The sequence below is a fragment of the Quercus lobata genome, chromosome 2 (genome assembly GCF_001633185.2).
Source record: "Quercus lobata isolate SW786 chromosome 2, ValleyOak3.0 Primary Assembly, whole genome shotgun sequence".
In the NCBI taxonomy this organism is placed as follows: Eukaryota; Viridiplantae; Streptophyta; class Magnoliopsida; order Fagales; family Fagaceae; genus Quercus; species Quercus lobata.
In genome coordinates this window covers 14,491,391-14,506,709 of record NC_044905.1, presented here as the reverse complement: position 1 = coordinate 14,506,709, position 15,319 = coordinate 14,491,391, and the positions used below count along the sequence as shown (strand labels likewise).

The 15,319-nt window shown below is 36.5% G+C and overlaps 1 protein-coding gene across 1 annotated transcript; it reads right to left on the bottom strand.

The window, feature by feature from the left end:
- Positions 1-1,765: 1,765 nt before the first annotated feature.
- LOC115959851 lies at positions 1,766-4,283 on the bottom strand. The gene is made up of 5 exons (XM_031078481.1): positions 3,900-4,283; positions 3,304-3,761; positions 3,064-3,229; positions 2,800-2,976; positions 1,766-2,347 (listed from the first exon to the last, which is right to left on the bottom strand). Exons 1-5 carry the CDS (start codon positions 4,281-4,283, stop codon positions 1,766-1,768), a joined length of 1,767 nt encoding a protein of 588 aa, XP_030934341.1.
- Positions 4,284-15,319: the final 11,036 nt, after the last annotated feature.

Sequence of the window (15,319 nt, the reverse complement as noted above, 5' to 3'; positions counted from 1 at the left end):
GTTACCAAGCTGGCTAGGGCAGATAAGGAGAGGAAATGTGTAGAAGTTGCACTAGCTGGTGTTGAGAAGCAGGCTGAGAACCAACGCCTGCAATTACGTAAAGTCGAGGAGCAGTTTGCGGTTGCTAAAGATCAAATAGAAGCTCAGAAAAAAGAAATGAAGAAGGTAGAGGAAGCTACAACTTGGGCCAAGCAAAATGGTTATGACATTGGGGTAAAAGAGACTAAAGACATCCTGAGGGCCCAGGTCACAAGAGTTTGCCGAGGTTACTGCCTTCAAGTATGGACCGAGGCATTGAACTTGGCCGAGGTGGGTACTTCTTCAGAGTTAAAGAGAACAGAGAATATCTTCTATCCCCCAGCCTTATGCGTAGCAGTTCAACCTAGCTCCCAGGTGGTCACTGCTCCTAAAGCACCTAAACCTGCCCAGCCTGCTTATGCTAGTACCTTTCCAGCTACTTCAGAGACCTCTAAGGAGTCTAAAAGGGTAAGCTCAAAAGGCAAGGAGAAAGAGGCAACCAAAGATACAATGCCTGAAAAAACTAATCTTCCACCAATGCCCAAAAAGGCTTCTCAGGAGAAAGAGGTAGCCCCGGGCAAAGCGCTTGAGCAAACTAAACCTCTATCAACAACCCAAGAGGCTTCCGAGGAGAAGGAGGCAGCTCAGAGCAAAGTGCCTGAACCCTCCTCCTAGTCAGGGGCTAAAGGAGACCCCCCCCCCCCAAAAATCCACTGTTAACTAGGGCACTACCATTCTGTCCTGTACCTATTCAGTTGCTTTTTTTTTTTAAAACATGTTGTTTCCAGAAAGGAAGTAATACCAAGTGTATTGTACCCTCCTTGTTTTTTCCCAAGGGAAGATTCTGTGATCCAATGAAAAGTCTCAGCTTTACTTAATGAAAAATTTTAATTACTTCAAGGCATATGCTACTATTCTAATCCCTTTTTTTTTAAAAAAAAATAAATAAATAATCATAATACACATTGTTATCAACCTTATCTCAATCATGGCTACATCTGAATGTACAAAAGTAACTTGTAAATTCCCAAAGATTATCAGTTGGCCCCAAATTATTCCAGTACATTCATCAATACCTAAGCAACAAAGCAAAAGACATATTTAAGAGAGCATTTATGTACCTGAAATTGGATCAAGCGAGCGATGTCAATGCATTCGAAGTAAGAAATTCGAGGAGCAATGCATAATGAAATTATGCTTATTACCAAAGAATATTTCATGGATATACTTTCAAATGTTTTAAGTGATGCTCAAGGAGATTTCTTCAATTAGGGTGCTGCATTTAGAGTCTTTATTATCCATTAATGGTCAAAAGTATTAATTTACTCAAGGTATGTGGTTCGAGGAACTAGGCATGATCGAGGTTCTGTTTAACACTTAGGAAAGTAAAAAACATTAATTTACCCAAGGTATGTGGTCCAAGGAACCAAGCATGACCGAAGTTCTGTTTAACACTTAGATAAATAAGATTAAAGCACATAATAGTCAAAACAAAAGATGGTGAGATTGTCTTTCATTAATAATAATACCTTTGAAGATTGTTTAGGTTCCACGAACGTGGTACAACATTTTCATCTAAATCTCCTAGAAAATAAGCTCCTATACCAACCACCGAGGTAATGTGATATGACCCCTCCCAATTGGGACCTAGTTTTCCCCAAGATGGGTTCTTTTCAATCTCCACTACTTTTCTTAACACCAAGTCACTTGGTGCCAATAGTCTAGCCCTCACACCTATATCATATCCCTACTTAAGTTTCTGTTGATAATGTGCCAGTTGTACCATGGTTGCTTCTCTTTGTTCATCGACCAAATCCAAAATCCTTTCTAGTAATTGATCATTATTGTCTGGGGTGAACAAGCTTGTCCTTAGCTTCAGAAACCCAGTCTCTAGAGGGATCACAGCCTCAGACCCATATGTCATTGAAAAGGGTGTTTCCCTAGTTGACCGACGAGGAGTTGTTCGATATGTCCAAAGAACATGTGGCAGTTTTTCAACCCATCTAACATTTGCTTCATCCAACCTCTTCTTAAGTCCATTAACTGTGACCTTATTGACTGCTTCAGCCTGTCCATTCCCTTGTAGATAGGTCGGGGTTGAATATCTGTTCCTAATGCCCAATTCACAACGATATCGCCTGAAGACTTTACTATCAAACTGAAGCCCGTTATCCGAGATGAGGGTATGAGGAATTCCAAATCGGGTTACAATATTCTTCCAAACAAACTTCGTTGCATTAATATCTCTAATGTTGGACAATGGCTTAGCTTCGACCCACTTTGCGAAGTAATCAGTTCCAACCAAAAGCCATCTTCGATTTCCCACAGCCTTAGGGAATGGTCCCACAATATCCAGGCCTCATTAAGCAATGGTCATGGGCTAGACAGAGGATTAAGTACTCCCCCAGGCTAGTGAATGTTCGAAGCAAATTTCTGGCATTGACCACACTTCTTAACATATTCTTACGCCTTTTTTTGCATGCTGGGCCACCAATACCCCTGGGTGAAAGCTCTGTGCAATAACAATATGTCCCCTGTATGACTTCCACATATCCCCTTATGTAACTCCTTCAAAAGTGGTTCCACTACCTCAGGATGGACACAAAGCAAGTATGGCCTTGAGAAAGAGCGTTTGTATAACTTTTGCTCCTCGGACAACTAGAAACGAGGAGCCCTTCTCTGTATCTTTTCTGCTTCCCCACTCTCGGGAGGTAATATGCTATCCTTCAAAAATAGAACTATGGGATCCATCCAACTAGATCCGACCCTGATCTGGTGTACCTGGACTTTCTCCATCTCCTCCTCGGCAAGCCTATTTAAATCCTCAACAAGAATAACTTGAGGAAGATCTTGTCTAGAAGAGGTTGCCAAAGTTGCCAAAGAATCAGCATGTGCATTTCTACTCCTCGGGATTTGTTGTATGGAGAAAAACTCAAAACGTGATTGTAACCTCTGAGCCTAATTCAAATATTCCTGCATTCTCAGATCCCTAGCTTCTAACTCTCCTTTTACTTGCCCGACGATTAGCCTTGAATCTGAAAAAACCTCTACAGCTTTTCCTCCTAACTTCTTAATTGTAGTTACCCCGACCAACAAAGTGTCATACTCTGCCTCATTATTTGTAACTGAGAAACCCAACCTCAAGGATTTCTCAATGGTGATTCCATTAGAGACAATATCACCATTCCAACCCCAGATCCCTTTTGATTTGCTGCACCATCAACATATAGCTTCCAGATTAAAGGCCTATGAAGAGAAACTATTGAAACTTGTTTGACCCCACACCTATGCTTCTCAGCCTCAACCTTTATTGGAGACTCAGTAAATTCTGCCACCAAATTTGCAAGAACTTGCTCTTTAACTGCGGTACGAGGCATATACTTTACATCAAATGCTCCTAAGATTGTCCCCCATTTGGCAATCCTTCTCGTATAATCAGAGTTTCGAATCAACGACTGCAAAGGGAGTTGAGTTAGAACTACAACTGTATGTACTTGGAAATAATGGGGGAGCTTCCGTGTAACGTGCACTATGGCCAAAATAGCTTTCTCCAAGGGCAAGTAACGAATCTCAGCCTCTTGCAGTGACTTGCTCACATAATAGACTGGCCTCTGTACCCCATTTTCTACCCTCACTAAAACCAAACTGACTGCATGAGAGGCTAAGGCTATGTAGGTGAAAAGGGCTTTTTCCTTTTTGGGTCTAGATAAGATGGGTGGTCGAGAAAGGTAATCCTTCAATTGCTAGAAGGCAAGGGCACACTCTTCATTCCATTAGAACCCTTTCCACTTATGCAAGAACTGGAAAAATGGTCTACATCTGTTTGCTGATCAAGAGATAAACCTATTCAAGGCTGCAGTCATTCTAGTAAACTTCTGCACCTCCTTGGGATTTTGAGGAGGTTGTAAATCATTGATCGCTTTAATCTGATCAAGATTAACTTCAATTCCACGATGGGTGACCATGTAGCCCAAAAACTTGCCCGAGCTAACACCGAAAGAGCACTTAGAAGCATTGAGACGTAACTTATGCCTCCTCATCACCTTAAATACGCTTTCAAGGTCACTCAAATGCTCGACCTCCACCTTGCTCTTTATGACCATATCATCAATATAGACTTCAATATTTTTGCCAAGTTGGGGTTTAAATATTCTAGTCATTATCCGCTGATAGATAGACCTAACATTCTTCAACTCAAAAGGCATTACTCGGTAATTCCCAGTGGGAGTCACAAAAGCAGTTTTCTCCTGGTCGGCCAAAGCCATTGGCATTTAATGGTACCCTTGAAAGGCATCCAAAAGCTTATCCAAGGATGACCAACTATTGTGTCCACCAATTGATCTATTCGAGGTATCGGGAAAGGATCCTTGAGGCAAGTTTTGTTTAAATCTGTGAAATCTAGACACACTTGCCACTTCCCATTTTTCTTTTTAACCACAACCGTGTTGGCCAACCACTTAGGATAAAAAAATTCCTTAATCACCCCTGCATGCTTAAGCTTCATCACCTCTTCCTTAACGGCCTCGACATGTTCCCTAGAAGAGCGCTGAGGTGGTTGTTTCTTTGGGATAATGGTGGGGTTGACATTCAAATAATGATAGATGAAATTCAGATCCACCCCAGGGGCTTCATAGGCACTCCAAGCAAAAACATCCACATTTTTTTCGAAGGAAAGCTAACAATTCCTCTTTCTCCTGAGGTGGCAATTGGACTCCAATTTGGAAGTATTTTTCTTGATCACTGTCTATTGTGACCTTCTCTAACTCCTCACATTTCACTCCTTCATTCTTGGTATCCTCCGAGGACATTTCCACTTCCGTTGACTGCTACAAAGCCTCTTCAATGATTCCCAAGGATTTATCCTCGGACTGGTGTCTAATAGCAGCAACCAAGTACTGCCTTGCCATGGCCTGGCTTTCGACCAGCTCTTTAACATGGTCCCTAGAGGGATACTTCACTTTTAAGTGCAAAGTCGAGGAAACAGCTCCCATAGTATGAAGCCATGGCCTTGCTAAGATGGCAGTATATGGTGAGTAAGCATCCGCCACAATAAAGTTCACATTCACCACCTCTAACCCCGCATGAACGAGCAGCTTGATCAATCCCTTTGGTATAACAGTCTTCCCATCAAATCCCACTAGAGGGGAGTCATAGCTAACTAAATCCTTAGGTTTCAAATTAAGTCCCTTGTATAGGTCAGGATACATAATCTTTGTGCACCACTACCCTGATCCACCAAGATCCTCCTTGCATCATACCCTCTTATACAAAGAGTAACTACTAAGGCATCATCATGTGGCTGAACCGTTCCCACCTTATCGTCTTTGGAAAAACTCAAGGCTGGTCAGGCTTCACTCTTCACACGCTTAAATTCAAGGACTGCGTCCTTGGCACATGGTCAGGCTATGGACATTACTCCATGTGAACATGCTTGGATCTGACCCGAGATTGCTAGAATAACACTAATGGTTCCCAGTGGCGGTCTCGAGAAAGATTCCTTTCTATATACTATCCTAGTCTGATTCCCCTGTCTTAGAGGTTGGTGCAAAAATTGTCCCAATTTCCCAACCTTAACCAGCTGCTCAAGATAGTCACGCAAAGTCTGGCAATCCTCTGTAGTGTGTCCTCGGTCCTGGTGATATTGACAATAAAGACCTTGATTCTGCCTCATGGGGTCACCCCCCATTTTGTTTGGCCACTTGAAGTATGGCTCGACCTTTATCTTCTCAAGAATTTGGTGCACAAGTTTTTTGAATATTGTGTTAACCACTTGAGCAGCAGGAAGGCCAACATGTCCAGAAAAGTTTCTCCGAGGTCGGTTGTTATTGTACCTCTCAGACCTAAAGTCTCTTCAGGCAAGGGAGATCACTTTTGCCTTCCCCTTCTTCTACTGCTAATCATCCTCGACCCGTTTGTGTTTATCAATCTGATCCATGAGCTGATGCATACTTTGCGCTGGTTTCTTTGTTAAGGACTTCCTTAATTCATGCTCAGTAGGAAGGCCGACCTTAAAGGTTCTTATATCCACATCCTCAAAGTCTCCATCTATCTCATTAAACATTTCCCAATATTTATCAGAGTAAGTCTTTAAAGTCTCACCCTCTCTCATTGTCATTGACAGCAAGGAGTCCAAAGGATGAGAAACTCTACTGCATGTAACAAATCGAGCCCCAAAGGCCTTAGTAAGCTCTCAAAAGGAGTTGATGGAGCCCTCCTCCAGTCTATCAAACCATCTCATTGCCACAGGCCCTAAACTAGAAGGGAATACTTTGCACATCAGGGCCTTATTCCTCAAATGAATAGTCATCCTCTAATTAAAATGGCTAACATGCTCTACCGGGTCTAACCTTCCATTGTATATGGTAAAAGCAGGTTGTGCGAACCGATGAGGAAGTTTGGCTCCTTCAATCCGTCGTGTAAATGGTGACTTTGAAATTTGGCGCAGAGCCTTGTTCATCGCATCATTTCTAAAGCCTCCATAGATTGGACTTCTACTCCTTTGTCTATGATATCATTCCTTCCTATAGGAAAAGGATTCACTAGGATGAGTTCTTGATTCTGGTCTATAACTATCATCATCACTAGACTCAAACCATGAGCTTGAAGGAGACTTCTTTCTTTGCTTACGACGTAACTTTCTATGTAGATGATCAATCTCCAATTGCAAGTTTCTAGTCTCTTCTCTATGTGAAACATGGCTCCTAGTTATAGAGTGACTCCTGCTAGTGTGAGTTGTGTGCACACTAACTTCATGATCCCTCCTTCATTCCAGATTAAGAAAATGGTCCTGGTGTTAAGACCCCACAGATTCTTCTTGATTTGGTCCTGAACCCACCATGACTGAACAAGCTCAAAAGTGTTCAACTTCTCATAGACGGTGTCAATTGTACGAACTCAATTTGATCCATAGCCCAAAAGATTCGGACAATGGCCCAATAGGCCCACAACAATAGATTTGTTAGAGAGTGGGTCTGTTACTGAACATTCAATGAGTTAGATATAAGCCACAGTAGGTTAATTAGTGATGGAAAGGCTAGAATGAACAAGTTGAAAAGAAAAAGACTCCTCGTTCATACTCGAGGATGGTATGTTCTTATAGATATTTCTTAGACTTATACAAATATTCAAGTTCTTGGTTACATAGTGGTTTTTCTTTTTGGTTTTTGATGATCTCTTCTGTAATGGAATCCTTCCCCTGTTATACTCCTTTCCCTTCTTTCCTCTTAGCCTTCCACGTGTAGATCAGATTGCTAATCTCCTTGATGCTTGTCTCATCAGCACCTTCCTGAAGTCTTTGTGGGTAGCTGTAAGGCTAGAAGTCACTGTTCAGGTATCACTTCCACATTAATGCGACTAGTTGATTAGGTGCAGAGCATTCAATGCGGTGGTAACAACTTTCTTCCCATATATTTATTAATTTCCTGTTGATTCACCTCTCTCTGAAGTTTATCCTCCCAAGCACAGTTGCCCACCACCCAGTACTTGATGGGTGGTTGGACTTCAAGCTTCCACCCTATTGGCCGAGGAAGGGTGGCTCCTCGAACAACATCACCTGTTTATCATGACCAGACCTCTTTCTTGACTCAATAATCTACTTGCCTTCACTAGTACTTATTTGTCTTCGGGTGTGGCCCACAACCCAATATCCTTACCCGGGCCTTTCATCCCTACAATATATATATATATATATATATATATTACTTTTTCATGAATTGCACGATTTATTGACTACTTTAATAGAAAATATGAAGAAGTTGAAACGGAAAGGAGAATTAGTGTATCTATTGAGTTGGTATGGTTTAATTTTAATTATTATTTTTTTAAAAGAAGAAGAAAGGAACAGGCTGATCTACATTGAACGGAGACGGCAGTGCTAACATGTTCTTCATGATACATTCTGCTGGTTGCAGTATAAAAGCTTTATATTTAAAAGTGATAATTGTTAGCTATCTTATCTATTGGTTGTTAGCTTAATTAGCTGGTGAAGAAAGTTGATAAGCTGGAGAAGCATCATCAAGGTCCATTTTTTTTCCTTGTTGGGTGAAATTATCTCGGGATACCTTGAGCTGGACATATATTATTGTTTATATTTTTTTTTTAGAGAAAAAGACATTATTGTTTCTTGCGTGAAGTAAATGACTTGTTAGCTTATATGAATGGATCATATATGTCAAAATCTAATTGAGAAAATTGTAATGAGTAATGTTACGTTCACAACAAATCTTAGTGGTAATTTGTTATTAGTTTTAATTTGGATTTATCATTAACAATCATTGTTTTACCTATAATAACAATTATCACCTAAGACTTGTTGTAAAATTGTTATGGACATAGCATTACTCGAAAGTCTGAATGGAATAAAAGATAATTATACTTTCCATTAAGTTTGTAAAATCAGTGGAATGGGTTAGGTGATTGATCCACATCTTAATTGGTGCCATGAAATCTCCTTGCAACAAGGAATCTCTATCTATACAGGTGTGTGAATTGTGATCTATAATTCAATATTGTGACCTTCTAGACTTGACAACTATCCTAGTCTTTTCTTGTGCACAATCATGACCATGTGAAGTGGCTTGCATATTGAAGCAACACCATTGTAGTGCTTCTTTTAAACGGCTAGAAAGGCCCCGCTTTGACGAGTAATTATAATTTCCAAATACCTAAATCTTTTGCCCACCAAGTCACCAACACTAGTCATTTTCAATATGATTTATTAGAGCTGATTTAAAAAGCACATTGCACATCTTATTTTCTTCTGAATTTTGGTTTTTGGTATTGAAGAGTGGAAGATAGAATCGCCTTTGGTGAACCGAAACATTGGACTGATGAGTCACCTTAAATGCGTAATTTTTATTATTTTTTCTAAACTAGAAAGTAACATACTAACTATTAAAATAGTGAAACCCTTATAGGAGGAGCAAAGGTTTAGTACTTAGTATTCATTTTTTTGATCAACAGAACACTCCATCTTACAAAACTGCTAGTAGCAGTTGGAAGTACTTAGTATTCATGAAGCAAGCAAAAGGTCAAAAAAAGTCAAAACAGTCCCTGCCACAAACCCACCGTTTTGTTTTGTTTTGTTTGTTTTGTTTTTGTTTTTATTTTTTATTTTTTTATGAACCAAACCCACCGTATTGTGTGAAGCTAGTTACTGCGTATTCACAATGTGTTGATTGTAAACTCATACATAAGCATGAATATACTTTAAAGATACACAGTATAATAATCTTACATATATAATTTAAATATTATTGATAGTCATTTTTTTTTTTTTTAACTCTTTAAAAAGTCTTGTAAGAATGTTATTAGGTAGAAAATATAAATTGTCCATTTTTTAAATATTTTTTTGTTCATTAATTCTAGACTCTTTGGTTTTTATACACAATAACTTACTTGAATGGATATTTATGATATGGTCCCACATTTGATTCCAAAATTAAGAAATAAAACTCTCTCTAAAAATAAATAATTTAGGACACATGGCACAAAATTGAATTTCAATTGTAAAATCTAATTGGATTTAGAAATAAGTATGGAATGTATTAAATAAAAGATAATAAATGAAATCAATTAGAATATTAGTATTAATGAGGGCCTTTTTCTAATCGTTGTAACTTAAACCCATCTCATATATATATATATATATATAATTTTTGTGCCAAATGAATTGTTATTAGTTATAAAAAAAAGGCTCATAAATATAAAATTATTCAAACTCTCTCTTCCTCTAATTTTATATATAATGTTATATATATGATTATGTTTTTTATGATTTATTTATATTTGACTCGTTGTTTTCTACTCTAAATTAACTCATTTGATACAAAAATTTAAAAATTTCGATTAGATGGCCTTAAAATTAAACTCTAATTAAATTTTAATTTTTACACTGAACTAACTAACTTGGTTCAAAATTTTAAAAACTTTGATTAGATGGGACACATGGCGTAAAATTAGACTCTAATTGAATTTCAATTTAAAATCTAATTAGATTTTCTCTTAATTTTACTTATTAATATATATATATATATATATATATATATATATAGATTACTTATAAACTTGAATTGTTTTTAGGTCTACAAAGAAAAAGACTCATAAATATAAAATCATTCAAAATTTTTTTTTTTTTTTTATGGTTTACTTATATTGGACTCCTCATTTTTTACACTAAATTAACTCATTTGATACAAAAACTAAAAAAATTAGATTAGATAGGACACATGTCGCAAAGTTACACTCTAATTGAAATCTAATTTTTACATTGAATTAACTCACTTGGCATGAATTAACTCACTTGGCACAAAAATTTAAAAACTTAGATTAGATGGGACACATGGCGCAAAATTAGACTCTAATTGAATTCCAATTTGAAATCTAATTGGATTTTCTCTAAGTTTTACCTATTATTATATATATAAATGGGAATAAATGGGACACATGTCGTAAAGTTGAACTCTAATTGAAATCCAATTTTTACATTGAATTAACTCCCTTGGTACAAAAATTTAAAAACTTAGATTAGATGAGACACGTGGCGCAAAATTAGACTCTAATTGAATTCCAATTTGAAATCTAATTAGATTTTCTCTCAGTTTATCTATTATTATATATATAGATTACAAGTTTGAACTTTGAACCCAATATTAAATGTTAAGAATTGTTTATATATTTTTCTATAAAAAAAGAAAAAGAAAAAGGAATTGTTTGTATAATGTTATTTCGAGCGAGAGATGAATTCAATTTCATCTCAATTATATATTACATATTTAAGTTTGTAATTTCTTTAACAAACTCAAAAATATTTACGAAATACTTTATTAACGTATTCCTTTTTCATATATAATATCATGACTAAATGTGTGCTAATAACTAAATTATAATTTAAATCATAACATTTTAGTAAAATAGATAGAATAATTTTCATTTATGAACTTATTAAAAAAATAGATTTATCAATCTTGCATTGTTAAAAATAGATTACACTTAAGGTATTGTTTGATCGTGAGAGTGAACCGAAATTCTTTTGATAGATGATTTTAAATATTGAATACCACATTATTATTATTATTTGAGGTAGAAATCATATTTTAACATAATTTAAGTATATATGTGTGTGAAACTCTTTTTAGAGAGTAGAGACTTGAATTCTAACCCCTGCTCCCCATTCCACAATAACTTGTACTTGTGGAGTGACCATCATACAAATGGTGCGTGTTGAAATAAACTAATTGATGAGCTCTTATATGTATATTACTAGTGTAGGGGGATGCTAATCCGAGCCCAACCCACTTAGAATGGGCTAAGACGGAAACCCAATACAATTAATTAGGAGAGATGGGAATGCAATCCGACACTTAGATTCCTTAAAAATGCGGCTTAATGATTAAAGAAGCAAGATAAATTTCAAGGATGGTTTAATACTGACAGAAATCGGACAAGTAAAAATGAAATCTTATTTATTTCTCTCATTGGGCTAGCCAAGGATCAAGTATACTTAAAGATAATTACAATTTGTAGTACGATTTTTCTTTCTTTCTCTCTCCTTCTCTCTCCCTCCTCTCAAGTAGGATCTTTTTTACTTTTATAGCCATTCGAATCGCATCCCAGCCTTCCACTTGGAGAGCTGCTAATTTTTCTTTGGATACTTGTCCCATCACTGCTTTGTTGGTGGTGGTAGAGTAAGATACAGGCTGTGAGAGCACTGTTCAGGGGTCATTTTGTCATTAATGTGGCATGTTGAGTTGTTGCAGAGCATTTAATGGGGAGGTGATGGATGCTTTATCTGGAAGTGTCCTCCCTCTTTTATCCGTACGTCACCATGGTCCTCCTTGGCTTCCAACCTCATAGCTCTTGCAACCAACTTCTTGTCTCCCGAGGGGTGAATGTTCCTTGGCTTCCTTGGGCAGGTCACAACCCTTGGTTTTTCTAATCCACCAAGTATGTAGATTGTCTTAATTGGGTTGGGCCTACTTACAATAAATTTTTTTTTTTTAGAATACTAAATATTTTAAGACACACACGGGGAAAGGGGAGAAGGTCTTAAAGAAACTTACAGTGGTATATATCCAAAAGGGCCTAACTCTTTAATATATAGCACAGGCTTTAAATCTCTTTAACTCACACTCATTTTCCAATGTGAGATTAACCCACTGTTTTTTCTTTTGAAAATACTAAATATTTTAACACACACATAGGGAGTGGGGAGAAGATCTTAAAGAAACTTACAGTGGTGTATATCCAAAAGGGTCTAACTCTTGAATATACAGCACATGCTTTAAACCTCTTTAACTCATACTCATTTTTCAATGTGGGATTAACTTACAGTTTTTTCTTTTGAGAATACTAAATATTTTAATACACACACATGAGGAGAGGGGAGAAGGTTTTAAAGAAACTTACAGTGATGTATAATCAAAAGGGTCTAACTCTTGAATATACAGCATAGACTTTAAATTTCTTTAACTCACACTTATTTTCCAATGTGGGATTAACCCATTGTTTTTTCTTTTAAGAATACTGAATATTTTAACACACACACGGGGAGAGGGTAGAAGTTTTAAAGAAACTTACAGTGGTATATATCCAAAAGGGCTTAACTTTTGAATATACAACAAAAGTTTTAAAACTGGGTCCCACAAGTTTTAAAACTCTTGTTAGTGAGTGTTTGGATTGCACTGAAATTTCAGCATGTTTGCGTTTGGCATTTTACCCAGTGGGTCATGTGCACTATTTACACATTTAAAAATTATTTTGCTACAGTGTTTTCAGTAATAAGTTTTTAATTTTCAGCAATAAATAGTATCCAAACAGACCTTTAGTTTACTAAAACTAAAAATTTCATAAATTACGTGTATCATCTCAAGAAAGTGATTTAGTCTGTGTTATAATATTCATGTAAATAGTATAGTTGTTTAAGTAGTGAAGTCCCAAATTTATTATTAATGAGGAGAAAAAGTGGTTAATACAATCTAATTGAACCTAAACTTTTTGGATGAAGTGATTCTCTACGCGTTATATATTAACCATTTATTTCTCATGTACGAGATAAGTTAAAATGAGTTAATAAATATCTCTCTCAATTTTAAGGTACAACATTAGTTTGGCGTGTAGCAGGTTTGGTGGCAAATCTATTTTATGAAATAACATCTTTTTGTTTCGGAACAGATGTGATGTTTAATTTGGATTCTAATTACTTTGGCGTGTAGTAGGTTTGCTTGTAGAGATTGCATGTAGGTTTCTCTTTTTGGGTGTAATTTGCTAGTAATGGGGAGGTGGGGTCTATTTAGTTTTTTTACAGCGTTTTTTCCCTGCTAGTTCTGGTGTTTTGGACTCGTGTACAGTAGATTTTTGTTATTATTATTATTATTATTATCATTAATGAAAAAGAAGAAAAAAAAGAGGGAAATAAAATTATATTTTGTTAAACTTTCATGTGCATTGTATTGATTAGTGACTAGTTTATCAAAGTATTTATGGACCAACACAATTGGCCACTAATTTCTTTAATTCATTGGAATATCTTATGTGGAAAGCTTAGAGTATTTATAGTAGTGGAGTTAAAAATTTAGCTTTTTAACTCCACCAAAAGTTACTTTATCTATTTTACCTCCACACATACCGCAACAGTGGATCTATTTTAGCTTTCAACACAATAAAATAATATAAAAATCATAATAAAATAATATAACCACTACAATAAAATAATATATCACACTACCTAAAAAAAACATCACAGCACCGACCACAACCACTCTATCATCAGCCACACCCACAACCACCACCACCACCACCACCACCACCACCACCATAGGAAAAAAATAAAATAAAAAATAAAAAACCCACAGCACCACAAAACACGGCACAACCATCGCCAACACGGCACTACAAAACAAACCCGCAGCACACCACAAAACAAACCCACAGCCATAAATCACAAATCGGACCCACAAATCACAAATCGAACCCACCAAACCCAAATCTAGCTACCCAAACGTCGAGGGACTAGAGTTGAGCTTCGGTGACGTTGGGATTTGGCGGCGTGGGTTTGAGGGACCGGAGTTGAGCTTCGGTGATGTTGGGCTTCGGTGGGAGTTGAGAGATCGGAGTTGAGCTTCGGTGACGTTGGGTTCGGCGGTGTGGGTTTGAGGGACCGAAGTTGAGAGAGTGAATGGAGAGACCGGACCGGAGTTGAGAGAGTGAATTGAGAGAGATGAGCTTCAGAGTCTCAGAGATGAGATGAGAGTGAATGAGAGAGAGAGAGAGAGAGAGGCACAGATAAAAGAATGAAAAAGAAATGAGCAAGTGGAAGCCCGTGGAATAAAATAATAGAAGCCAGGTGATAAAATAATATATATATATATATATATATTTTTTATAGCTCTAATGAATAGTGCACATCTATCTATAGATGTGCACTGTAGCAGTGGAGCTAAAAAAAATGGATTTAGCTCCACTGCTGGAGCATCATTTGAGCAGCAGTGTAGCTAAAATTTAGCAATATAGCAATAGAGCTACACTGCTACAAATGCTCTTAGGTGCGATTTTTTTTTCCTATTACGTTAAGTGAAAGAGAAGGGATTCAAACCCAAGTTCTTTAAAAGGAAAATTGGGCAATGCCATTGAGTTATAAGGCTCTTGACAAAAACAATTTATTAGATGCAGTGTTTTTTTTTTTTTTTAATAATTAAACTTAACCAAGTGATTTATTACTCAATGCAATTCAAGTACACAACCATGTAATTAATTGATTTTTTTTTAATAATTCGATAATTACAGTAGGAGAGAAAAGATTTGAACCTTGGTTGTCACAGAAACATTAGAAAGTGCCCTAACGACATAGCCAAGACTATTGCTTTGAGGGAGGCGGGGTGCGGAAAAAATTGTATTCAATGAACAAAATTCTTATTTTTGTGGGGTTTAGGAGAGGTGATGATTTTTAGCCTTACCTTTAATTTTTTAGAGGCTGATTCTTGGGCTAAAACCTATCGCATATTGCTTTGGATGGAAGTTACTTGCCATGCATTGTAGTTTGACCTCTAAAATGAAAGGTATGAAAACAAATTTTAACTATTCAATAATAAGAAATATAGTAAAATTAAAAACAAATTAATACATGAAAATTAAAACTTTCACATATAAAATAGTATTAGCCACAAAAGTTGAAAAATCATATTTATTATTGTTATATGTCCAATATTCTTCTTACTAAAAATACTAATTTGTGTTGTTAAGTTGAAAATTAAGACAAACAAACACATGGTCAAAAAAAATAACAAGCACTTTCGTGGAAATGTAG